Consider the following 26,598-nt stretch of genomic DNA (forward strand, 5'->3'; position numbering starts at 1 on the left):
CCGGCGCCCTCCCCCAACCGGCACGCGGAGGATGCGGGCTAACGGCGGCGCTGGCGCTCACCCCGGGCCTCGCGCTCCCTCCCGCCTCCTCGGCGCATGGCGGCCGCAGGCGGACAAAGGCGCTTCCTGGCGCCTGCACTAACCGTCCGTTGGGCTTTTGAATCCGGCCCCGGGACTGACCTTTCGAGATGCCCGACCCGAGGCTTTTGCCCTCCCGCTCCCCGCCTTTCCACGCTCTCGCCTCCACCATGTGCTGGGCTGCCCCCCCCAACTCGGCTCTATCATCCTCGCCCAGCCAAGCCCCTAAGGAGCTTCGGTGCCTCGTAGGCAATGCTCCCAGACCCCAATACGCTAGGGGACTCCTCCCTGAGGAGGATAAGGATGGGGGAGCACCTGCGACGCAACCGCCGCGGAACCCCCAGTCTGTTTCGCGCCATCCCTCTGGCAAAGGCCACTCCTGATCGGTGTAGGGGAGCAGACTTCCCTTTCTTTCACAAATTCGCTTCAGCCTCGTCCCCCCCTCAGGCCAAGCGCCAGCAGCTTAGCGACGCACTCACCATGCTGCAAGTGCTACCGGTCTCCGAGAAGCGACCACACAACCACTCAGCTCGCTCGCCCCACTCGGACTAATTCTCCTCCTCCGCCCCCAGCGCCTCATAAACACCTCCCTCCGCCAGATCCCTCCGCCGCATGCCAGATAACGGAACATCGCAAACGAGTCCCGGCCAACCCCCTCCTCTCAAACTCTTTTCAAGACTCCCTTTTCCTCTGTTACTTACTTGACGAGGCAAGAGATAAAGGGAAGCGGGCAAATGAATGACGTAAGTGGGTTTCACTCCCCAGCCAGCCCGTTAAAAGGCCAGTGGAGTCGCGCTCGCAGGGCCCTACTTTGCGGCGCGGAGGAGCATCGTGGTGGCGAATTGTTAACCGATGATCGTTGAGAGGGCCTCTGATTGGTTGGTTCGTACCTGCAATGCGTCACTCGGCCTCTCAGCCGCCGCCGGGACGCGGTGCGGCTTCTGCCGTTGCCGGTCTGGCCGCGCTGTCCTGGCAACTGCGCCAGGCGGCAGAGTCGCTTCCCTTGCGCTTGGCTAGAGAACGTTCCTCCTCCACCCATCCTTCTCTCCCGCACTCTCACACACACTTTCCCGCTTCTTGTGTAGGGGTAGGCGAAAACACCTTAGGCAGATAAAGAATGACGCGGAAAGACCCCAGGAAACCTGCACCCCGCGCTCAACTTCTGGACCTCGTGGAGGTCACACGTTTTCCATTTCACTCCACGAAACCAATAAAAATCTAGATAAGGATAAATGCAGCTGCTTAGCTGAAGAGACTAATCCGATAGGGTCTTCCGTTTAGACTTGCCATGCGTCTTTCTTAACAGAGGATCCTTTCCCAGAAAAGTCACTCAGAAACCACGTCTCCGAGATTCTGTGGGATTAGTTACCCCAATAGCGCCTTGATAGTGTGGAACAACAGGGTCCTCCGCTGGAGTCAGACCTGGGTACAAGTGTTGGTCCCCTTTGTTAGGTGTGTGACCTTGGAAGAGTCATTTAATCTTTAGCCTCATTTGTAAAATGGAGGTAATACTCATCTCAAACGCTCATCGTAAGGATTAGACGAATACGTAAATTAGATTAATGTAAAATGTTGATGTAATATACCTTCCCTTCATAATAAATGTGCCCTTTTGGGTCTCCAGCCTCTCATTTAAATGAACATTTAAAATAACATATAAGAGTTCACTCCTGGAATGGGAACCCTTGTGCACTGTTGATGGGAATGTAAAATGGTACAGCCACTGTGGAAAAACAGTATAGCAGCCTCTTTAAAAATTAAAAGAGAATTCTTGGGGTGCCTGGGTGGCTCAGATGGCTAAGCATCTGACTTCAGGTCATGATCTCACAGTTTGTGGGTTTAGGCCCCCCCCCCCCCAGGCTCTGTGCTGACAGCTCAGAGCCAGGAGTCTGCTTCAGATTCTGTGTCTCCCTCTCTCTCTCTCTCTACCTACCCCCTACTCATGTTCAGTTCCTCTCCATTTCAATAATAAATAAACATTTTTAAAAATGTTATTAAAAGAGAATTCCCATATAATCCAATAATTCCACTTCTAGGTATGTACCCAGAAGAAATGAAAGTAAAATCTTGAAGAGCTATACCCATATTTAAGGCAGCACTATTTGCTATAACTAAAACTTGAAAGCAACACAAATGTCCACCAGTGGAATGAATAAGCAAAATGTGATATATACATACAATGGAATATTACTCAGCCTCAAAAAGGAAGAAAATTCTACATGCCACCACCAAAAAAGACAGATACTGTATGATTTCATTTATATGAGGTACTTAGAGTAGTCAAAACCACAGAGACAGATAGTAATCTGTTAGGGGCTTACCAGTAGATTATTAGATAGAGATTACCAGGGTCTGGGGCAGGGGGACTGGAGAGTGACTGTTTAATGGGTATGGAGTTTCATATCTACAAGTGAAAAGAGTTATAAAGATGGATAGTGGAGATGTTTGTACATTATAAATGTGTTTAATATCACTGAACTGTACACTTAAAATTGGTTAAGGTGGTCTATTTTATGTGTATTACACACATTTTTTTTAAATTAGCTCCTTAGTCCCACCCCAAATTAAGTAAGGGTATTCATAACCTGGAACATGTAATAATCAGATCGTGAACACCTACTGTGTGAATTCGATTTGACTGCAATGTAATTGTTACCATAAAAGGGGTTTACAAGGCACAGAGGAGAAGACCTTAGCTCACCACAGAGGTTCCAAAAAGGATTTCTAAGAAGATACCTCCCAAATAGAGTCTGTTATGATAAATGGCCTAGGAAACAAGCAAAAGGCAAGAAGGAAGAGAGAAGCAAATCCCAGATGAAAGAAAACAGAACAAAGGCCTAGAGGCATGCAATTGATTGCATGGCATGGTGGAGGAGCTGCCAGTGATTAGGTATTACTAGAACCAGCCAGGCACAGGAGAGGGGGGTGCTGGGAAGTTAGGAAGGAACTAGGGTTTAATGCTCAGACTACAGTTCCTCAAGAAGGTTGTTGGTAGAGCTGCTGTCCAGAAGGAATCATCTTAGGCCACATTAAAGCCTTAAAATTTCCCAGTAAAAAGCATAGGCTTATGGACTGTGGACCCTTGAAATCTAAGGGAGGAAGCAGCATTTTTAGCGGGCCAAGGTGAAACTTTGCCTACTGAGAAGAAGGTTGCCCAGCAAGACCAAAATGTTCTGTAACTGCTCTCTGCACATACTTGGAAAGCTTCAGTGGAATTTAACCTCCTTTAGCCTATTTAGACATTTCTTCCTAACATCAAAATTATTACGAGGCCAAGGATGGATCCTCTTTCTTTCAGTCATGCAAATCAGACATAAAGTAAGTGCTCTTTCAATCAGTATTGGCAGCACTGTGACCTTCCTTTCAGATGAATGACTATTTAAGGAAAACTCAGGATCCTGTGCATCTGTTGTCCTTGCTAATGCAGTGATGAGATGAGGCAGGGGTCGGGGAGGTAATTAACTTTATCGCACAAATGAAATACCATTGAGAATGTTAGTTAAAAGCAGGTACCTCTGCTTCAGGATCTGAGCTGGAGACACAGCCATAAGGCCATGGTTCCTGTACTCTTCATTCTGGTAGCTCCCAAGTCTTCCAAGTTATTCCTCAGAAATTTGTCTCTGATTCTTGCTCAGATGGAAGAGCCATCAACAATCTTTTCTCTCAGCTTAGTCCCTAAAAATATTCTCTCTTCACACAGTATTCCATCAGCATGCATGATTTTACATAAGAAATTTTTAATGATAGGAAATTGAATGACAAAATGAATAATCACCTCTTCTAGAAAATGAATTTTTAAAAGGATTCATGTATAACGTATAATGCAAAAGCTTCAGTGTAATATACAAGTGCATGCGTAGAGTTGTAGGTATTGAATCAATAAGCTTTTAAACAAATACTTGGTAATGAAGCATGTCAAAGGGACTACAGGAACGTTCTTGGTTTCTTAGGCTGAATTTCAGTAAGGCCTCTCTTGCAGAAACTTCCTTACTGACCTCTCCAAGATGAGAAAAAAAATGAGAAAAAATTCAAGACTTACACTTAAAGCCATTGTGGTTTGTGTGTGTTTGAGGCTGTTCCAAGTCAATTTATTTATAGAGCATTTGTCTTCCACAAGATGACATACAGTGCAGCCTGACTTTGGCAAGTGCCAACTGAGAAGCAAAGTTGATGACAACCATCACGTCAAGGCCTAGGAGGTGGTTGGTTGTCTTTCTTTTTCCCCTTCCTTACTGGTGAGGTCTTACAGCCTTCTACCTTTGTCCATCTTGGGAAAATGAGAATGCACTTCCTCTCTGGGCCCCAGTTCCTCAATTTGCAGAACACAGATAACACAAGCCCCATCCTTTGATATTTCCTTCCCATAGTTTCTCTCGTCCAGCCAGCTGTGCTAACCAACAAGGTCAGAGGCTGATCAGAGCAGCATTCTTGATTGTAGGGCCTATGTGATTCTTGACAGGTAGAAGAATTAAGCCCTAAATGCCCTAAAGCATCCACAGTATGTATCAGCTTTGCTCCTATGCATCTAGAATGGCACTTGTATGTCAATTTTGAGAGAATTGAGAAAATAGTACTCAAATCATTTTCTTGTTCTGTGGTTTGGATAAGAACCCCTGGTTGAGAAAGTGAAGCTATCCTTTTCCAGGATTATGGGGCAAAATAGAGCTGGGACAGGAATCCAACCAGGTCATGAGAATGTCTTACCCACAGCATCCTCAGTTTGTTAAGGGGTGAATAGAGTATGGAAAGAACATCCTGCATGGGCTTATGTTCATATACACACAGGAAAAAAATGAGGGTTATTAGCTTTGATATTGACATACTGTCTTTTATTTATTTGCTCTTTAAAAAAAAATTGAGATGTCATTTTAGGGTGACCATTGCCTAAAGCTGAAGGTTTTCCCCCAGGAAATAGGACATAGGACTTTCAGTGCTAAAACCAGACAGTCCCAGGCAAACCAGTGTGATTGGGCACCCTAGAAACTGTGACCACTCAGTCAGTAAATACCAGTAGCCTATTACTTGCTGAATGTGCAGTGATAAGAATGAGCATAGGAGAATATGGGAGTATGTGGGAGGACAACCTAACGGGCCAAGGGGATGGCTTCCTAGAGAATGTGATACATAGCAATTTGAGTAGAGATGGAGAAAAAGGAAAAGGTGTTTGAGGCAGGGAGAAGACACACAAAGGAATAGAGAGATCATTACCACCTCCATCATTGATATCATCATTAGCACATTCACAGCCACCGATGATTGGGTGCTCATCATGGGCCAGGCACTGTGCTGATCACATTACATACATTGTCCATATTGTTGACTATTTCATTCCTCATGAAATAGTCTTCTCTCTTGGCTTTGGGAATGACCCCTTCCTAATACTTCTACTTCTCTGGCAGTGTCTTTCAAGCTCCTTGGCTGGCTCCTGCACCTATTGCTTGAAAGGTAATGTGCCTCCAGGTTTAAGCCATGGCTCTCTTCCTTGTGATTTTTGGACACCTGCTCTGAGCAAACTCCCCACTCCCATAGCATTGGCTCAGTGCCAGTGACCTCTAAATATGGATGGCCAAAGGTAAAGTCTTCCCTAAACTTCTGATTGTATTTCCAGCCACTCAGGCCGGCGTTAACATTTGTGGGCTCAGTCAAGAGTAAAAACTGAGGCTTATACAGCATGTGTTAAATATGTTGAAGTTGTAAGTCAAGCTAACAAACAAATATGTTCTATTCTCCTACCTTGACAGACAAACTTTCTTCATTGCTCGAAGGGCCATGGCCAATTTTAGAATCTTGGACTTACCGACCAAATTGTAGAAGTATAAGGAAGCCATCACTCTAACCCACAGCCTGCCCATTTCTCTTCTCACCCCAGCTCCATCCACACTGTGAGAGGTCTTGCATTCACTTGCATGGACACTTTGGTCCTGAGCAGGCTCTATCAACAGCCCCACAAATAGTTGCTTCCTTTCCATCCTTCAGAGCCTAGAGACATGGACCCTAGAGACACAGTTTGCTCTTTGGAGAGTGGACCTGAGGAGTAAGCCTCCATGGAAAGCAGGGTCATTGCTATTTGATTAAGGAATCTCCTAATCCTAGGGACAGAGAATAGTCTTAAGGGATGGGGAAATGTGAGTTCTAGGTAGGATGTCCTCTTGGCCCTTTATCTAGAGGTACATTTGAAGGGGGGCCGCAACCAGGCTCTCTAAAGTGAGGCTAGGCCAGGGCCCTCTCTTGTACTCCTGAAAATGCCTACCAACAACTCTTCTAGAGGCCTTCAGGCCTTAAAACCACATCCAAACTGAACCTCTCATATTTTCACCCAAACCTGCTCTCCTCTATTCCAGCTTCATTGCAGAGCACCCCCTCTGCCCTGTCACCCAAGCCATGCTGAACTACTTGCAGATATCTGCACACACTCCACTGTTTTCACTCTTTGTCTTTCCTCATGCTGCTCCCTCTGCTCAGAAAATTCTTCCACTCATCCTTGGCCCAAACATCATATCCCCTGTGATGTCTTCCTAATCCACCAGCCATCTCCCCTTAGCCCAAAGACAAATAATCACTCTCTCTCAAAATATCCTTACAAAACCTTCTGGTACTATTTCCTTATAGGCTGGTGACACCACCCGAGTCCCTTGAGAGACCATAATTTATGTTTGCACCCTTATCGCCTTGCTTCATGCTGGGACACAGTTGATGCCCAGTAAATTTTGTCAAATGAGTAAGTAGATGAATGAACAAAGATATTAGCATTTTGCACTTGCCTTTTCCACATGGCTTTTAAGAATCATTAAGAAGATTATTATAAAGTGTGAGTTGTCTTCTAAATAATAAAACAGGGGCACTTGGGTGGCTCACTCAGTTTAGTGTCCAACTCTTGATTTTGGCTCAGGTCATGATCTCACGATTCGTGAGATGGAGCCCCATGTCAGACTCTGTGCTAACAACATGAAGCCTGCTTGGAATCCTGTTTCTCTCTCTGCCCCTTCCTTGCTTTTGCACGTGCTCTCTCTCTCAAAATAAACTTTATTTTTTTAAATAAACTTTAAATAAATAAATAAATAAACAAGGAACATAGAAAGTAGCCAGCAAGACAATCTCATCTTCTAATGTAAGTTATTATTTAAAATAAATTGAAAATTCTAAATATATATTTAACCAAATGTAATTTTCATCTTCCTTTAGATTTTTTATGTCATTGTATAATTGTTTATGCAATTTTCAAATTGCATTTTTTCTCACCTTATTTAGAAAATTAAGGTTCAGACTGTATTAGCTTGATGAAATAAGGATTAAAGCAATTAACCACCACATGATTAAGCTAAAAAAATTATGCTTTCAACAGTGGATGGTTTCACAGAAAAAGGTGATTTATGTCATGGTTGGTATTCTATTGGCAGCATGGGGAGCTCCATGGAGCTGTGAATTCTCTGCAGCCTCGAATTTTAACCTCAAATCTGTACCTCAAATTTTTAATTTCATTTTCTCCATACTAACTTGGTTTGTGATTACCCTTTGGTTTAAACAATCAGGATTCCCATTCTCTTGGCTCTAAAGTTGATGCTATTGGGGTCCTGTCTTTCCTTCTTCATAATTTTTTCTAGACCCCTTTTAACTAGCCAGTATTTCTAGATTCTCCTCATGGAACTTGTAGTAAATCATTGTCTGCTTTGAAAAAAGATTATAAAATGTTCTAAACTACCTAATTGCCTATTTTCTTTCCTTCATTTTCCATATTTCAGTTTTCTTTATTGTGTGCTCTGAATCATACTATCTACTGTATCTTCCATGAAACTCTCCATAACAATTTCAGTTTGGAAGCCCATCTGCCATTTTGCTCTCTGTTTGAGATTCACTGACCTCCTTTTATACAGAAACCAGGAATCAGGGGCCAGACAGTCTGTGAAGAAGGTTCACAGCTTGATGTGGCTGTAGGATCAGATGTACTCTAGTAGAGCTTGATTAGAAAGCTATGGGTTAATATCTGCACTTGCTAAGTTCCTCATGTTGTTTTTATTTTTGATGTCGTGAAGTCATATTAATAAAAGAAAGTTTACTTGCTGGGGAATTATCACCTCTTGTGATTTTCCATGGTCTTTCCTAGAAGGAGGGAGCTTGGTTTCCCCTCTCCATGAGAAAAATGGGAGTCACTTAGAGAAAACATCTTTATTTTACTGCCACATTCTTGCTTTCATTAGTTCCAAAGTGAAAAGAGTGACAGCCCCTGCCAGTCATGTGGGGGCTGAGGGAGACATAGATGTGTCCCTATTACAATAACAGGATTGATTAGGAATGAAAGAGCTTCTTTTTTTTTCTAGATGTAAGCATTTTTTTAACTATCAAATATTTTTTTCAGAAATTTAGTTCTGTTTTGAAAAATTTCAAATGTATGGAAAACTTGAAAGAATGGTACAATTAGCCATTCATATACTATCCACTTTGTTTCAGCAATGGCTAGAATTTGCTACATTTACTTTCTCTTTCTCTGTCTCTGTGCCTGTTTCTCTCTGTACACACACACTGATTGACATTTTTTTTTTGGATGAAACATTTGAAAGATACAGTCATCATACTTCAGCTGTGAATTTCAGTATATTTCTCCTACGAATAAGGATATTCTCCTACAAAACCACAACACTGTTATCACACTTTTAAAAAACTCTGTAATGGGCCACCTGCATACCTCAGTTGGTTGAGTTCAGGTCATGGTCTTGTGATTCAGTTTGTGAGTTCTAGCCCTGCACCGTGCTGATAGCATGGAGTCTACTTGGGGTTCTCTCCTTCCCACTCTGCCCCAACCCAGTTCATGTGCACTGTGCTCACTCTCTCTTTCTCAAAATAAGTAAATAAACGTTTTTTAAAAATCCCTTTAAAAAAGTTCTATAATGTTATTTTAGATCCAGTCTATACTTAAATTTCCTTAATTGTCTCCAAAATGATTTTATAGCTGTTTTATTTTTTTAACTAGGATTTGACAACTGTTGTACTTTACTTCTCTTTAGGATTCTAATTTTAATGCAGATAATTCCCCTTCCTCTCGTTTTCACCACATTGATATTTTAAAGGATCCAGGACAGTTTTCTTTTAAAATGATCACATTCTAGATTCATCTGATTGCTGTATCATAGTATTATTTAATGTGTTTCTCTATCCCCTGTATTCCCTATAAACTGGAATTTAGGACTAAAGGCTTGACAAGACTCTTGTTGATGACTTTTCACAAAAATACACAGACAATATCATGTATTTTATACTGCATCATCTTAAGAGCGCCTAAGAACCAATGTTCCATTCTTAGTGATGATAAATTTGATCACGTAGTTAAGATGGCATCTACCAGCGCTCACCATCATAAGGGTATGTATTCCACATTTAATTGATAAGTAACCTGTGGCGTGATATTCTGCTAACATGTAAATATCCTTTCCCCCGCAGTTCTTCACCTAGTGATTTTATCAGGCATCGATGATCATCATCTGATGATATAGTTACACTGAGGGTTGCAAATGGCCTTTCTAGTTCTGCAGTCCCTCCCATATGTATTAGCTTATATTCTTTTTGTATAAAATATTCTTTCTTCCCTAATTCTCTCCTTTTCTGAGCATTACTATTAATTGTGTTTTAGAAATTCAGTGTACTATAATCAATTACATTTATTTTAGGTTTTGGTGCTCAAGTTGTCCCAAATTTGGCCAATATTTGCTGTTCAGGCCAGTTCCTACGTCTTTTTGACCTATCTCTATCAATTTTTGAGTAGTTTGTTGCTTTCTGACACAAAATAGTCCAGCTAACCTTCTACTTTCTCTGCCTGGATCTAGAATCAGCCATTTTATTCAAGGATCCTCAGAGATGTCCAGTGTATTTCATTCCAGACTTGTAAAAGTCATCATTCTGTATTTGCTGTACTCAACCTATCCATAAACACTTTAGTGGCTTTCCTTGGATCCTCAGCAGTTTTTCTTCCCAGTGCAAACTTTATTCTGGACCCTTGCTATGAGTGCTTGGTTCTTTGTGTTCTCTCTGTGGAGCTCTTAGCATCTCCTTCAGTCCTTTCCCAAGGTGTCATGTTTATGAGTGTAAATTGTGAGTACTGAGTCAAATTGGAAAATGGATATCACAAAGCCCATTTGAAAACTGCAGGTGAAAGGCCTAGATAGACAGGACCAGGACAAGAGTAAAGCAAGACCCTCAGCCAGGAGGATGCAGCCACAACTGCCCTTGGCAGAGAGACCATGTCTTCCTGCAGTCCCCCCTCTCATCCTCACACCTACTTACTCCTCTGAAGGCAGAGAGAACTTGGGGGAACCAGGAACTTTGCTTTAACCTCATAGTTCAGTGCTTGGCATAGGGTGATTCCAAGGTCAGAAGAGAAAACGGGAGGGTTGCTATTACTCTAGGTCCCCAAAGACTTTTCCAATATTATATGGACTCATAAGACTATTATTTTGACTATTTGTATAGGAAACTCCCAAGTAATTTATCTCTTATGTTCATGTTTAAATTTCTTTGTTTGAATATATTCTGTCTAGATTTACTATGTCCTTTTTTTTAAATGTTTATTTATTTCGAGAGAGATAGGGAGCCAACAGGGAAGAGGCAGAGAGAGGGAGACAGAGAATCCCAAGCAGGCCCTGCACTGCCAGTGCAGAGCCCAATGTGGGACTTGAACTCACGAACCATGAGATCATGACCTGAGCCAAAATAAGGAGTCAGACACTTAATTGACTGAGCCATATTAAAACTCTTAGTTGTGAACCAGAGGTCTTTTTCAGGTATGTCCCTCTGTACCTGGTGATAGTATCTCCCAATAGGCCCCGCATTATATTTCCCCTGCCCCAGCAGGGGCTATACCTTCTCCTGTCTTCAGTCATTTCCCCTGCCCCAGCAGGGGCTATACCTTCTCCTCTCTTCAGTCATTCGACATCATATGGAGAACACATCACTGCACAGGGTCTCAGAGGTAGGGATTTGTATCCAAGTTGCCACCAACTGCTCTGTGGTCTTGGAGTAAGTTTGATAGCCTCTCTGGACCTCAGATTGCAAATCAGTCACACGATCTCTTGATTTTAAGGTCCCTTTTATAAGAGGGAGGGAGAAACACCCATAGAATATTTATAGATTGGTTTGAGTGAGAAGGGATTTCAGAGGTCATTTAATGTACTTCGTTAATAAGAAAATTTAGTCCCTAAAGATGAGGGGATTGCCCAGGGTCCTGCATGTATATGAAGGAAGTGCCAGTTTAGAACCCAGTTCCCTGACTACCAAATTAGTCCCCTCTGTACTATACACAGCTGACTTCCACCCCCATGCTCTTTAAAATTCTTCTAACCCTCTAGTTCAGCCATGGTAACTCCAGTAACCCCCATCTCCTACCCTTCTCACCTCTTTGTATGTGTTTTTATCACTTCTATTTTTTTAATGTTTTATTTAGGGTGCGGGGGCAGAAAGAGAGGAACAGAGGATTCAAAGTAGGCTTTGCACTGACAATAGCCTGATGCAGGGCTCCAGCTCATGAACTGTGAGATCATGACCTGAGCCCAAGTCAAACGCTTAACTGACTGAGCCACTCAAGTGCCCCAGTTTTTATCATTTCTGATTATAATAATAGTAGCTAACATTTTTCAAACATTGAATTCAAGTTTCTGTGCTAGCCATTTTACATCTAGTATCACATTTAATCCTCGTGGCAAACTTCTAGAGTCAGTTCTACAATCATCCAAGTTCACAGATGGAATAGCTGAGGCTTAAAGGATTTCCACAACTTGCCTGGTCACACAGCTAGCAGCTCTCAGAGTTAGGTTTCTGAGTCATCTCTGAGTGCCACACCTGTCCACAGCACTTTTCTGCTTTTGAATACAGGATTTAATCGTTTATCCATTCATTGCTTAGCAAGTGCCCACTAGTGTCCTGCACTGTTCTAGGTACTATGTGAAACAAAAAGAAATGGGAGACTGTTCTAACTGGCGATGCAAAATCTGTAAACATGTGACATCTATAATACAATTCAAGACAACATATATGATACAGGAATCCAAGTCGTTCTTTTTTATGTCAAAAGACTAAAAACTTTCTGAAGGCAGGGTTTTCATCCATGTTTTCTAGGACACATTAGACTACAAACAGATAATGGAAATAATCCCCTGTCAGACGACAAAAGATTGTTCCAAGGTCAGGAGAAAAAAAAAAAGGAGGGTTGCTATTACCCTAGTGTTGGAATTGAGAAAGCAGGTTTACTGAGAGCCAAACCAAAGTCATAAATTTATATCAAATTTGCAGGTTCCGCTAAGATTGTGTTAACTGTCAGCAGCAAGAAAAGTTGAGCACCTGCTGTATGCTAGGTGCGGTGATGGACACCTGAAAGAATCAAAGACAAGAAAGACAGCTGGGACATTCAGACCAATCAGAGGTAAAGCTGGATTGGGGGCCATACAATGCCTTATAGCTGATGTGATCCGAAGAAGCTGGGGTTTAGGATTATTTGAAGCATCTTGGGAAAAGAGAATTAGCTTCCAGTGGGAAATGGAAAATGGCAAACTTGGATGTTTGGGAGTTTAATAAGAGGAGAGGAAGTTTGGAGTTTAAGCAAAAGCTTAGAAAGTAGACCAGTGGTCTTCCAGTCTCTCACCACCCTCCACATCAAGGGGCAGGCTCCCTGAAGATGGGAATTTGACTTTCTTTTATTGTACTGCTTTTTCTAGACTGACTCACTCTTTAGGTGGCTACGTATTTATGAGTGAATAGTTTATTTATATATATTTGCTAGACTTCAGAATTACTGAGTCAACTTCAAATCTTAAAGACAATAAACTTAAAATGCAATTTAGTTTAATCTGAGATACTCAAGTCTCTCTATTGGAGACTGCTTAAAAGTTGCTGAGGTATGGTATGAACATACTACTATCACTAACAGTGGAATCATTTCTTTCAAAAGTGGCATTGGGTAATGACTTCTCCACTAGAGCTCTGTATCCTTCTACCTGGAGTTTTATGATATAGTAAAATAACAACAACAACAAACAGGGGTTCCTGGAGAGAGAGATAGAATCTTCTCTCTTGGGGTGCCGGGGTGGCTCAGTTAGTTGACTATCCAGCCTTGATTTGGGCTCAGGTCATGATCCCAGGGTCGTGGGATGAAACCCTGCATCAATTCTCTCTCTCCAGGATTCTCTCTCTCCCTCCCTCTGACCCTCCTCACTGTTCATGCTCTCTCTCTCTTTCTCTCTCAACCAAAAATAAATAAATAAATAAATAAATAAATAAATAAATAAATAGAAAAAAGAAAATCCTCTCTATGAAGGCAATTAGTTTTTCTAGCTCGTTAGACAATAGTTTTAATATATGAAAATATGCCAACTGGCTTGAGACAGTGAAAATAAATGGCCTCCCAAGGTCCTAACCCGCTTCAGCATTCTGAGATACTTCACATGGATACTAATTCCCTTTACAGTGTTTTCATTTGTTCAGTGCATTATTCCAGTAGGCACTGGGCTGTAAAAGTTACAATTCTTTTGTGAAAGGATTGAATTGAACAGCCTTTTACAATATGGCAGGCTCTGGAGGGCCATCTTCACAGAGGCTCTAGCTCTCCTGACAGGCTGCCTTTCTACAAGGGTCTGCTGTATCTAGTTTCCCAATCGCACATGCAAAATTTTCCCCTTTGAGGGCAGTTGTGTTGGTAGTTCTGCAGTATGCAGTGATCTAATACCCAGAGAGTCTGTTACCATGCAACAAAAACGAAGGTCAATTATGATTCCTCATCAGTGACCCACAGCATCGCTCATGTCTCTCACAGCAGTCTATTTTGAAGAGCAGACACTAACATTTTTAGAAGGAACCAGAATTATCATTCAAATGATAAACTGCCACACAGACAGACATTCTCTTATGATTCATTGAAGTGCAGGTCTTAAGAGGTTATGCATTTGGTCTCGGTGTTTATTAAAGAAAGTGAAGACAAATAGATCAGAGAACAAATCAAACGTTGCATATCATAGATGCCAAGCTCAACAGAATGATGCTCCAATATTAATATATGGGCTACATAACCCCACTGGGCAAAAACATGTTTTATTCAGGAAAACAACAAATCAAGTAATCTCTCTATAGAAAGCCATTTACAATTCATTTGGAAATTGAATTCATAATCTTTAATAAAGCCTGTTTATATCAACCATGAAGGAGTTTCAAATAAATAAAACTGAAAGCGATGATAAATTAGCTTCCTAGCCTTTATATGTTTATTACATTGTAGTCATTCAAACCCACTAAAGTCAAATTTGTTTTTCCAATTTCCTAAATTCAATCCAATGAGCTCCTATTTCTTACACAAAACCAATTCGTATTGTCAGTGACAGCAAGAAAATTAATATTATGTTGGTTCTTACTATCCAAAGGGACTTTACTAAGTGTAAGTAATAATACAGGCTCTTACCATCCAAAAGTCCATTATTTAAGGTAAATTCTAGCCACATACTCTGAGAACCTTATAATGGCAATGAAATAAAAAGCTGATTCTTGGGATTATGTCATATCCAGCATGTTAAGATGGATCCCCTAGGGCCTTGGTCAGGGAGTAAAGAGCTCTGCTAGAATTTTATCGAAAAATCATGATGACAAAGCCCTTTCCATTTAAAAATCAGTTTATCAACATCGTCGAATAAATGGCTGGAAATGAATGGAGAGGTGGTCTCATTTTGCTCTCTGCTTGGCGCTCAGCTCTAGGTAATGCATTCACATCACTAGTTACAAATCAGGGCAGGAGACTCTGCTCAGAAAATCCCCTAGGATGGCAGGGTTCCTCCTCGGCAGAGGCCCAAAGTGGGCTGACGCTTCCCTGCTGCTGCTTGCTGCAGACCTGCTTCTCACTGATCCACCATCAGTCTCTGGGACAGACTCTGTCATCCAGGCACTTCACTCCTTCCACTCTGCCTTTGTTTTCAGCTAGGGAAAGGGAGGGATGAGGATTCCTCATGGGAGAATGTGGGAAGAAAAGTAAACAGTGCACGTGAATGCCTAGAACTGCCTAGAGCATTCTCTCCTTCCCATTCACGGAGCAAATATTTACTGAGCCGGGATTCTGCGCATAGCATTGTACACAGCTGGTAATGGCTTCACAGGCCTCAGAGTGAGGACCGCGAAGGCCTCCCATTTCACCTAGCCAGCCTGGAGAGGGAACGGGGAGGAAGAATTTCAGAGGCAGCAGACCTGGTGTGAATGCCCTGGCACCACTTCGCAGCTGTTGTCTCAGGGTGAATCACTACCTCTCTGAGCTTCAGTTTCCTCGTACGATAAAGGATTAGAACATGTACCCTGGAGTGTGATGTGAGAGTGAGACCCAGTGCACGTCAGGTGCCTGGCATTGCCTAAGCGTTCTTTCCACCATCCTGCCCTCATGCCTCCTCCCTTCTGGACTCTATATTGAACAGGACGTTCTGCATCCAGCAAGGTGGCCCTTCCACTCTCCTTTCTGGAGCTTGTCTTATTTCATGTCTAAGTTGTGCAGTCTTTGAGCATCTTGCCAAGCTCTGCATGTCCCCCAGGACCAGCCCCAGCTTCACTGTGGGCTCCTAAATAACACACAGACTGTCTGCTCAGAAACAAGAAGGGAGACTGCCTCCCCCACCCGCCTCTTTCTCTTCTCTGCTGCAGTAAGGCCTGCGGCCAGAAAAGCCCAGGATCTCCCCCATCATTTCCTGCAGCCTCCACACTCCCGAGCAGCAATAACAGGGAGAAGACTGGGAGATGCTCCAGACCAAGGCTGCCACTCAGGGTCCCTCCCTAGCCTCCTGAGCTGAACCCAGCCCACAATCCTTTAGGGGAGTCATATGGGGAACAAGGAAGGGGGAGAGGAACCACATATCCACAGAATTCATAGAGAAAGAGCTTCTAGCCACTCTTCAGTCTGTCCCCTCCCACAGCATTAAATTCACAGCACCCCTCCTCCTTGTGGGTGAGATCAGGGGGATGGACTACCTTTACTGAGAATCACTATGGCCCAGGAACTATATCTAATTAACAAAGGTTGGCTCGGTTCTTGCTCAGAACATGGCGTATAGGATACATATTATTGGCCTCATTTTACAAATGAAGAAACTGACACTATGAAAGGTTAAGTGAGTCCCCCAAATCACAGACAGAAAGTGCCTGGGCCAGGATTTGAGGGCACCAGGCTATCTGACTTCCAGCTCAACCCCTCAACTTCAGCAGGCTGCTTTGCTGGCAGGTAGGGGGAGGGAGCTGACTCAGGGCTTTTGATTCATTCAGTCCTCTTTTCTGCATTAGCATCACTGCAGCCTAATGAACAAATACTGCATTTTGCATTTCTCATTTTGCAAACGTCCACATGAGACTGCTTGCCTGCAAGCCTGAAGAGTCACAGCATTTCCAGGTGACGCATTGACAGACCAGCTTGTGGGAAGTTAAAAAGACATTAGAGTCCTTAGAAATCATCTAAATTGTAGATTCTTAAGCTGCAGTTCAAGGGAGACTTCTGGGAGTCTGTAAGACACTGAATTTACTACATTTTCCTAGACCAAGGGTCTAAAACTCTCACCAGATTCTCAAAGAGATTCTAAGTCCCAAAAGATTAAGAACTGTGCCAGTCTGGCCAAACCAAACTTCACAATTCCCAGGCTTGCTTCTGCTATTGCTCCATGAGGCAGCATAATTTGTGATAGAGAAAACCCAGAACTAAATACCAGAAGCAGAATCTGAGCTCTGAATCTTCTGGCAAACATTTTAAAGACTTATGAATTATTAAAATGGCTAATTAAGTCAACCTTCACCAGAGAATATTTGCTTTTCCATCATAACAGAGCTCACTGTGAAACCTGACTTCACTCCATCATTTGCTTAAACATAAGGTCAGCTCCCTTTGTTCTGTCTTTGCTGGTCCAGGAAGAACTTGGAGCAGCTTGCTATGTTACTCAGTAGCGGCCTCAGTGTACACAGCAAGGAGGCTTAAACCCATTTTCTCTTCTTCTGCAATTCACTGCTCCATCATCCATGCCAGCTAAGCCTGTTCTCACATCTTCCCCTCAAACCAAGATGGCCCTCTGCCCAGAATGGTGTGAGTGAGTGGCCTTGAACCAAAAATATACAAGGATCATCATATCAGGGTACATTGTAAGGTTGTACTAGCCTCTCTACATTTTGGAGCACATTTACCAGGGATCCTCTTCACTCACCTCCAGACTTAAATACTACTTTCAGGACCCCTCTCTAATTCCACATCCTTTAGGGAACCTTGTTATTTTATCAATGTCAATTTCATCTATTTCCAACCAGATGACAAGCCACTTGAGGGTAGGAACTTACTTTTTTTTTCTCGTAATGTATTTACCAACAGGTTTTATACCAAGTTAGATGTCAACTAAAATTATATTAAAAAGTAGGCTTCTCCCTACCCCCACAGTCTTTGAAGCTGACCACTTGCCAACAAGGTCCATTGCGAAATGAAAATGTAGGACCATGGCTGGGAGTGGGGAAGAAATTAATCTCCCCTTTCCCATAGGCCCTTTTCACTAATCCATGGTCAATAGGTAACTCCCTGAGAGATTAAAACTTCCATGCTGGCTGCACTTGGTACCTGAATAAGGGGATGCTCCTCATTTGCTGACCAAATGCACTGTGGTACTACCAGCCCAGAGCAGGAATTGCTGCCACCCTGCTCTACCATGAGATGCCCTGGAATACACACCCAGCCTGACCCTCCTCACACCTGCGCTTAAGGCCCTTGCCATGAACAGAGAGCAATGGTGGCGCACAGGCCTCCCCCCTCTGATGGGACCTGGTCACCACCCCCACCTGAGGGTGGCAGCAGTCACTAGGGCGGGGTGGGGAAGGGAGGCCAGATGAGGCTCAGGTCCCTGGGGGACAGGGAACAGATGATCAAGAATTCATCCCAAGAAGTCAGGAAGGTGTAGGAAGAAAGGACTGCAGGAGAGTCAAGGCTCTAAGCCCCTGGGCGCATGCTCAATTGTTCCCTTAGACTTCACTTAACACAAATTCAAAGTTAAATTACTATCAGTTTTAAGATGGCAAATGCTGAGCATCAAACCCCAGGTATGGGGCCCTTCTGAGTGAGAGGCCCGGTGTAACACATGGAGCCAGGCCTGCTGCTTTCTAAAATCTCTGACATAACTCTACTTGTAAAAATACAGAGGAACAATGAGTAATTCACTTAGGGACTCATAGAGTTACCCTAATGGCTGTGGATACCACCACGTACCCCATCTACTGTTCTGTACGTACACAAGGATTTGTGCCTTGGAAATATATCTGTCTGCAGGAGGATAAGTAAAATTGGCCAATAAGACATTTATTATTTCACAACCAGATACGCAGCTTTAGTAGAAAATTGTTTTGTTTGGGGGCACCTGAGTGGCGCAGTCTGTTAAGTATCCAACTCTTGATTTCAGCTCAGGTCATGATCTCATAGTTCCCGAGTTTGAGCCCCACATGGGGCTCTGCGCTGACAGTGTGGAGCCTGCTAGGGATTCTCTCTCTCTCTTTCTCTTCCCCTCTCTCTCTCTCTCTCCCCCGCCCTCTGTCTGCCCCTCCCCTGCTCCTGTTCTTTCTCTCCCTCTCAAAATAAATAAATAAACATAAAGAAAGTTTAAAAAATTAAAAAGGAAAATTCTGTTGTTTGGAGTTTGATTTAGCCATGACCTGCCTCCCCTTTCCCTATGGAAGTTGTTCCCCTCTTTACTTTCCACAAAATTTAAGAATCCTTAATGTTTATCAGAACAGAGATGTTTAAAACAAATTTTACTCAATTCCTATGAGGCCTCAACAAGAAGATTAATACAACATCATACTTTGGTTTTAAACCCAGTGTTAACCACTGTAAGCTGTGTACTATTTTTCTCCCCCTAACATCCTTAATTCATGACTGTAGCTGAATATTTATCCTAAAAAGATTTTTAAAAGGTTGATTGATCAAACTGGCATTGGCCTGGGTCAGATCCCACGATGGATAATGCTAAATATATTTTTTTAAACACAAGCAAGTAGTCCCTTTCCAACTAAAGACTTGGTAGAGTGAGGTGGCCTTTGAGAGCTCAATTTCTGAGCTGGACTAGGGCAGAGTCTGCTGGGTATTTGCACCGATGACATCTGGGGAAGGAAACTGGGTGCTTCCGTTGACTCTTGACTTTCTGTTTCTTCTTTTAAGTGTCCTTAGACTTTGACTGGATGTGTGTGCCTCACCCAGCACCCAGCTGCTAGGGTAACATCTGTGAGCTGCTAATTAGTTGGGGAGTTTTGTAGCCCACAGGAGTGAACTGTGTTGCCTAATAATTGTAACAGAACAAAAGGCTCAGAATGGAAATGAATTGTGGGATACTGGAAAGTTTTGCATATTGGTGTCTGAGTCCTGGGAACAGGTTCTTCTGTGGTTGCTCGTTCCTACTCCTCTGCAAGCACTTCCAGGAACAGAGAAGGCTTAATTTATCTCGTGGTGTCTACTACATAGTTAGTATTCAATAAATGCTTATTGAATTGATACTACCCAGCCTCCCTTCCTTTTATCCATTTGCACCTGCAAATTCTTCCCCTAGGAATTCATATTAATATCACCGGCCACATCTTTGCTAGAGATTTTCCCTGTAAGAAAATCACATTCGTTGCTTTACTGGTCTGGTGAAGCAGTGGCACATTAAACACACTTTCCAAGCCAATGTGAGTTCAATGGATTACTTTTTTTTTTAAGGCTTCCATACCACAGAGGCAACTTCTAATCCTAGGGGTCCCAGGAGAAATGGCAGGTGACCTCTTTCCTCACTAGCTCAGGAAACTGCTACTAGGATCCATTGACCTTTTGTTTGTGGATTGTTTCTCTAAGCTGAGACAAGAATTACATTATAGGCCCAAATCCCCATTAAGCCAATTTTCATTTTCCCTCTGCTTTCATGGAAAGCAGTAATAAATCTTACTTTGTAGGGCCTCTGCCTCCTTATTCAGTCCCTAAGCTAATAAGATCAAGACTGTTCCTGAAATTAAATTAAATAATTGGCTCTTTTCTTTCTAGAAGTTTTGGAGCTCTACTGACCTTTCTTAAAGAAGCAGAAATTGTTTTAGTCTCTCTCAGTGGCCTTTGAATATCCTGGCATTCAAAAAGCAAAAGTAAACGGAAGGCATAGGATAGATAGAGAAAGGAAGAAAACTGGCAGTCAGCTTTCACTAACTAGTTGTGTGCCCCAAATTCTCTCAGGCCTCAGTTTCTTTTCTGTTTAAATCAGGACTCAGATGAAAAAGCGATCTTTAGAGGTCCTTTTTGGTGCTAAAAATCTAGGTATCTCAGAAAGTTGAAGTCTTCATGGATAAACTGTAATTCTCTAGGCCTAAGGAAATTGTTTTCTTTGTCATGAGAACAATTTTTTTCCCTCTTTTCTTCTTTCTTAAAAAAAAAAATAGAACAGAACAAAATGATCATAAGTTCAGCCGATTTCTTTCTAAACAACCAGATTCATTTTCTGTAATTGTTGTCTTTTCCTTCAAAAGCCTCAGCAGTCCTCAGACTTGTAGTCCGCTCCATCACTTTTATATTAGGTCTTGAAATAAGGAGCCTTTTAGAGTAGACTTGAAATGAACAATGACGGGATACAGGCATGGCTGAATTTACTATCTATCAGCACAAACCTCCCCCAGGAGGCAAAATCAGCTCCCCTTGCATCCTCTCCTAACGACCAGAACCCTATCCAGGATCCAGGTGCATAAAATGCTGTTTGTCAGTCAACCTATTGATAATTATTTCTCAAATGACTATTACATGCATTAAACTATTGATGCCTCATGTTTACATCCCCAATGTTCATACAGACCTTAGTTTTTAAAATCAGGGAAAGTTGTGTTACTGGTGCACAAGCACATTTCCATAAAAGGAGATGACCTCAGAGGACTTCAGGGATTGAAAGCGCAGACTCTGCATTAGGTCAGAATAGGCTCAAGTTCAGATCCCACCATCTACTAGCTGTGTAAGCTTTAACCTCCATAAGTTTCTATGTTCTGATGTGTAAAAGAGAGATAATGAATAATACCTATTTATTTAGGATGAGGAATAATTTAAATCAATTATGGAAAGGACTTAGCATAGTGTCTGGCATACAGTAAATGCTCAATAGATTCACTTATTATTAAGAGTGATACTCCATTAATAATACATAAGTAAAGTGACCCTTGTTTGCCCTAATCTAGAGAAGCAGTTATAACCTTGGGCATCACAAACCTTTCTGGACTTCTTCTCAGGTTCCTGAAGCAAGGTAAAGTGGGGAAGATGCTATATGTTTCAGTCATTGAAAGTAATGATAAATTGGTTTGAAATACCTCAAATTAAATTTAATGTAAAAATTGCTTTCTTCAGAGAGTAAAGGAATTTAAACAACTAAAATAATTAAGAAGTTAAGAAAATTAAGAGAGAGAGAGTGACTTTTGGCCCTCTGTTGATGATGCAAGTGAATTTGAACTCTCACCCTTGATTGGAATTGACACTCTGGCTCTAGCCAGTTGGGGAAGGAGTGAACCACAAGAAACAGAGAGAGAAACAAGGGCCATCAGAGGCTCAGGCACCATATGGACTCAGTAATGCTTGTTTGACTGAAAGCATCCATTCTCCTGTCATCCCCACACACTGGAATCAGATGGTGTTATAAACCCTGAGGGCCAAGGCAGATAAAATACAGTGACTCATCCTGAGTGGGGATGATGCCCTGGTAAGACAGCAGTCATAGCTTTTACTTTAGAATTCAGATCCATGTTGAGATGAAACTCACATGCTCCTCTGAGTCAGGGTGTGGCCCAAAAGGCCTGTGGAAATTTGTGTTCAGATTTGAATCTGCTCTAGCTCCTTACAAAAGCTGGGGTGGTGTTGGCCATCACCATCAGAGAGTCCCTGCCAGAGTTTGCTTATGTTACAGAATCAACAGATCCAACCTGGCCTCCAGTCAGGCAGGACTAGATAAATGAGAAGTGCACAATTGCTGGGGTGCCTGGGTGCCTCAGTCGGTTAAGCGTCAGACTCTTGGTTTCAGCTCAGGTCAAACTTCATGGTTTGTGAGATCGAGACCTACACTGGGCTCCACGCTGACAGCATGGAGCCTGCTTGGGATTCTCTTTCCCTCTCTGCCCCTCTTCCACTCATGCTCTCCCATGTGCTCTCTAAGTAAATCAATAGTGTCTAAAAAGTGCACAATTGCTTTACCAAGTCTGATTCCAAATTATGAAATATCTCAGTATGAGGTGTAGCCCAAGCAACCATGACAACTAGTTCACTGAGCTGTCTGGCTAGACCCAGAATATGGAGATCATGTAACTGGAAAGAGGGAAATTTTATCCACCCAGAAGTGAAGACTCTAGACAGCAGGTAGACAGACCTAGCCAGCCATTCAGGGACAGCAAAAGGCCATTTGAATTGGGGGGAAAAAAGGTATGCAAATTATAACTAAATTATTGGAGGAAAACACAGCAGAACAGGAAACATGCATGTGAATAAAAGAAGCTTCCATTAATGGCTTCACTTCATTTATCAGAAGGGATTTCGGTTAACCTGATGAAGTTCAAAGCAATCTCAGTAGGAAGAAGAGATGGATTCAGGATTAATCCCTTGTTGCTTCCTACAGCAATTTATAAAGGAAATGTTTCAGGTGACAGCCTAGGTAGGAATTAATCCCCAAATGATTAGAATTGGATTTTTTAAAAAAGAAGGATCCTAACGGCAATGGGTCCCAAACCTGGCTCTACATTTGAATCATTTGGCGATCTTTTAAATGATTTTTTAATGTCTTTTAAAATTTATTTGAGAGAGAGAGAGAGAAAAAAAAAAGCACAGGTGGGGGAGGGGCAGACAGAGAATCCCAAGCAGGCTCTGTGTCCAGCAAGGAGCCCAACATGGGGGTCTATGTCATGACCGTGAGATCATGACCCAAGCAAAATCCAAGAGTCAGACGCTCAACTCACTAGCCACCCAGGAGCCCCTGGGATCTTTTAAAATTTCAAAGCCACAGGCCACACTACAGATGAATTGCATCGCAATTTCTAGGTGGGACACAGGCATTAATACTCTGTACTCCTCACTGATTCCAAGGTGCAGACAAGTTTGGGAACCACTGTGTAATGGGCAGTATGCAAGGTAGACACATATTAGGCAGTGGTTTGTTAGGCTAAAGGAAAATAAATACAATCATTAAGAAATGACAAATGGCAAGAAATTAGTCTTAGAACAGGATGTGTGTCTCTTGGTTCCTTTATTTGTAATATTAAAAAGTGTTTATCAGTGTTCAAGAGAAATGAATGAAGATACAAAACCACATTTTAAGAAGAAAATAAGCTGCTAGAGTTAAATTCAAGTAGTTGTTGAGTAAGGACTTTGAACTTGGTGTCTGGGAGTGGGATAAAAATCAAGTGAGTTCATTACATTATAGCTACAGCAGTTTATATATCTTTGCCTCATAAAATGTTCACATCCATGACCTAATTTTAGCTTGCATCTCTGTGAAGTAGGCAGAGAAAGTATTATTTTTCTCTCCCACTTCCACAGATGGGAAAACAGATCAAGAGAGTCTCATGATTTACTCAGCATTACAGAGCAAAGCTAGTGGCAGGACTAGGGTTTTGTTCTTCAAAACTCCCAGTTGAATGTCCTTTCCTCCATACCATGTTGCCTTCCTGCCCTTGAAAAACTCTTTAAGAGTGGGAAAAGTTACACTGATAACTAAAACAACAAAACATGACACTTGGAGAGCTGAGAGAGTTCTGCCATTAGGGGAAAAAAAAAATCTAGAACAGATGCCAAAAGACACATCAAGGTGGTAGCAAAGTGCTGGACACCCTGCCCTTGAAGATGCCTCATGAATATTTGATGATATTAATATACTGGATTTGCCTCCAAATTTACTTTGGGTTGGGGGGCGGTAGTAAGGTCATTCAGGTCACAAGAAAAGATTTTTGAGACACAGAAAATGAAAGTAGCCTTACAGCTACTTTGGGCTATAGTTTGAGGGCCCCTCTTAGGTCAAGTAGATTATGAGGGACGCAGTAGGTGGTTGTCGCCTTGGGTGCTATTGCTTGCAAGAAATAGAAATTCACTGGCATTGGCTTATCCACAATCGGAAGGGTGACGTATAGGCCCTAAGGGCAGGAATCTCATTGGCTTAAGGAAAGGCTAGAATTGGGAACTCAGTAGACTGTCAGAAACTCAGAGGATATGTGCTCTCTCCATCTTTTCATTTCTATTTCTGAGTATTTGTGCCCATCTTTGTTTCTGGAGAGTTCCCTCTGCTGCTCGATCCACATTTGGGATCAATGACAGACACCCACAACTCCCAAGTTCACATTCCAGCTAAGTCTCTCTCCCCTATTCCTCTTTAACAAACACAAACTCCCCCAGAAAGAGCTCTTTTGGCTCAAATTGGCTCAGGAATCCATCCCTGATCGAATCAACTATGACCAGGGGTCAGGATCCCATTAGGCATAAGCAGCTGTTGAAAACCACCCTCTACAGATGGCAATAAAGGATTTATAGATAGAAATCATTTAAGCTGAGCATATACCTCAAAATATATCTACCACTCACACCCACTAGGATGGCTATACTAAAAAAAAAAAATGGAAAGTAACAAATGTTGGCAAGAATGTAGAGACATTGGAACCCTCATGTAATGTAAATGATAATATAAATATAAATGTGAAATGGTGCGGTTGCTATGGAAAACAGTTTGGTAGTTCCTCAATAAATTAAGCATAGAATTACCATATGACCCAAGAATTCTACTCCTGGGTATATACCCAATAGAATTGAAAACAGGTGTTCAAACAAAAACTGGTACATAAATCTTCATAGCAGCTCTATCTGTCAGAGCCCAGAGATGAAAACAACCCAAGTGTCCATCATTGGTGAGTGGATAAACACAATGTAGTTAAGCCATACAATGGAATATTATTTAGTAACAAAAAGGAATGAGGGGCTAATATGTGTTACAGTATGAAAGAACCTTAAAAACCTTATGCTAAGTGAAAGAAGCCAGACACAAAAGATGCCGTATTTTATATTTATATGATATATTCAGACTAGGCAAATCCTTAGAAACATAAAGCAGATTAGTGATTCCCAGGAGCTAGGGGGACATAGGAATGAAGAATGACTGCTCAATAGGTATAGGAACTTTTGGGGGGCATGATAAAAATGTTCTGGAGCTAGAAGGTGGTGATGGTTGCACAACATTGTGAAGATACTGAATGTCACTAAATTGCACACTTTATATGTTTATGTTATATGCATTTTACCACAACTGCATCTATACGTGATACATATACAGATGTATATGATATAATATGATATATATATATATCAATTGCTAACTAATACATTAGCTCATTTACTCATTCAGCAAACATAAATGAGTGTTCATTATATGCCAAGCTATGCCAGGATCAAGCATATGGGGGCTAAGAGGTCCAGTCCTCAGGCTCGAGGGACTGACAGATGAGTGGAGCAGACATAGATCATTTCAGTGTAATGTGATAAGTGTGAAGCCTAAGACATGCTCAGAGTGTTCTGGAAATTTAGATGAGGCATGATCATGAAAGACTGACATGGGGATGAGGTAACACCTGAGCTGGTCACTAAAAGATAAGCAGGTGAGGCAGCAAGAAAGGAGGAAAGAAATGCAATATAGGTTCATAGATAAGAGAATGTGGTCAATGGAGGAGGGGATAAACTGTGAGAGGGAGAGAAAGTGGGAGCCAGATAGCTAAGGCCGTTGTCTGCCTTCCAGAGGAACCTGAATTTCATCCCAGAGACCATGACCAGCGGCTGAAGGATCATCTGCAGGAGAGCACTAGAAGGGAGAAGCAGAGTCTAACAAGATTGAAATGGAACCAAGGGGAGCAGGAGAACAGAATGTGACAATCCAGAGAAGGGAGAGAAACAAGAAGAGTAGAGAAGTCAGTAGTGTCAGCTTCAGCAAGGTCAAGTAAGATGGGCTGCAAAAATGGTCATGCTTTTGACAGTGAGAAGGTCCTTTGAATATGTTTATGGTCATATTGGGCTATGGCCTGAAAGAGCATACTTTTCCATGGACTCTAGCTGGGAAGGAAAAGAATCTCAGCATGCTGGAGAGGGAACATGTTTGTGTGTTTAGGAGAAACACAGGATGAGCTAGGGATGGAAGGCAGAGGAGAGATGGGGGAGCTGGAAAAGCCAAGGCAGTGCCTTGGCTGCAGAGCACTAGGGAGGCCTTCTCTTTGCCCAGATGAGGAGATTCCATAGCCTCCAAGACAAGGGAAGGCAAGGATGATGAAGGAGGGGATGATATTTTTCCTTGTGGAGCAAAGGTGTGGGTCTGTGAAGATGAGGGAATTCCTACCTGATAGCCTCTATTTTCTCAGAAAGCTCAAGGAGTGGGAGACGCTTAGAAAAGCCATGCTGAGGAAAGGGCCAGTTTGCTGATGGGGCTGCTAAGAAGGGTTTCCAGGCGGCTCAGCAACCTGCTGAGGCTGCAGATGATGACTTTGTAGTAATGCCAGTCT

The 26,598-nt window shown here is 42.4% G+C and overlaps 1 protein-coding gene and 1 long non-coding RNA gene across 3 annotated transcripts in view; one reads left to right on the forward strand and one right to left on the reverse strand.

Moving 5' to 3' along the window:
- Positions 1-638, reverse strand: part of CALM2 (calmodulin 2) — a 14,555-nt gene extending 13,917 nt beyond the window's left edge. The window contains exon 1 of the mRNA XM_029937313.1: positions 558-638. Coding sequence (XP_029793173.1) covers positions 558-560 — 3 coding nt within the window. The 5' untranslated portion in view covers positions 561-638. The remainder of the gene's footprint in view (positions 1-557) is intronic.
- Positions 303-26,598, forward strand: part of LOC115289791 — a 45,259-nt gene continuing 18,963 nt past the window's right edge. For both annotated transcript variants that reach the window (XR_003907807.1, XR_003907808.1), the window contains exons 1-2: positions 303-821; positions 12,352-12,481. This is a non-coding gene — a long non-coding RNA (uncharacterized LOC115289791). The remainder of the gene's footprint in view (positions 822-12,351; positions 12,482-26,598) is intronic.

Source organism: Suricata suricatta, chromosome 4, assembly GCF_006229205.1.
Source record: "Suricata suricatta isolate VVHF042 chromosome 4, meerkat_22Aug2017_6uvM2_HiC, whole genome shotgun sequence".
Taxonomy (NCBI): Eukaryota; Metazoa; Chordata; class Mammalia; order Carnivora; family Herpestidae; genus Suricata; species Suricata suricatta.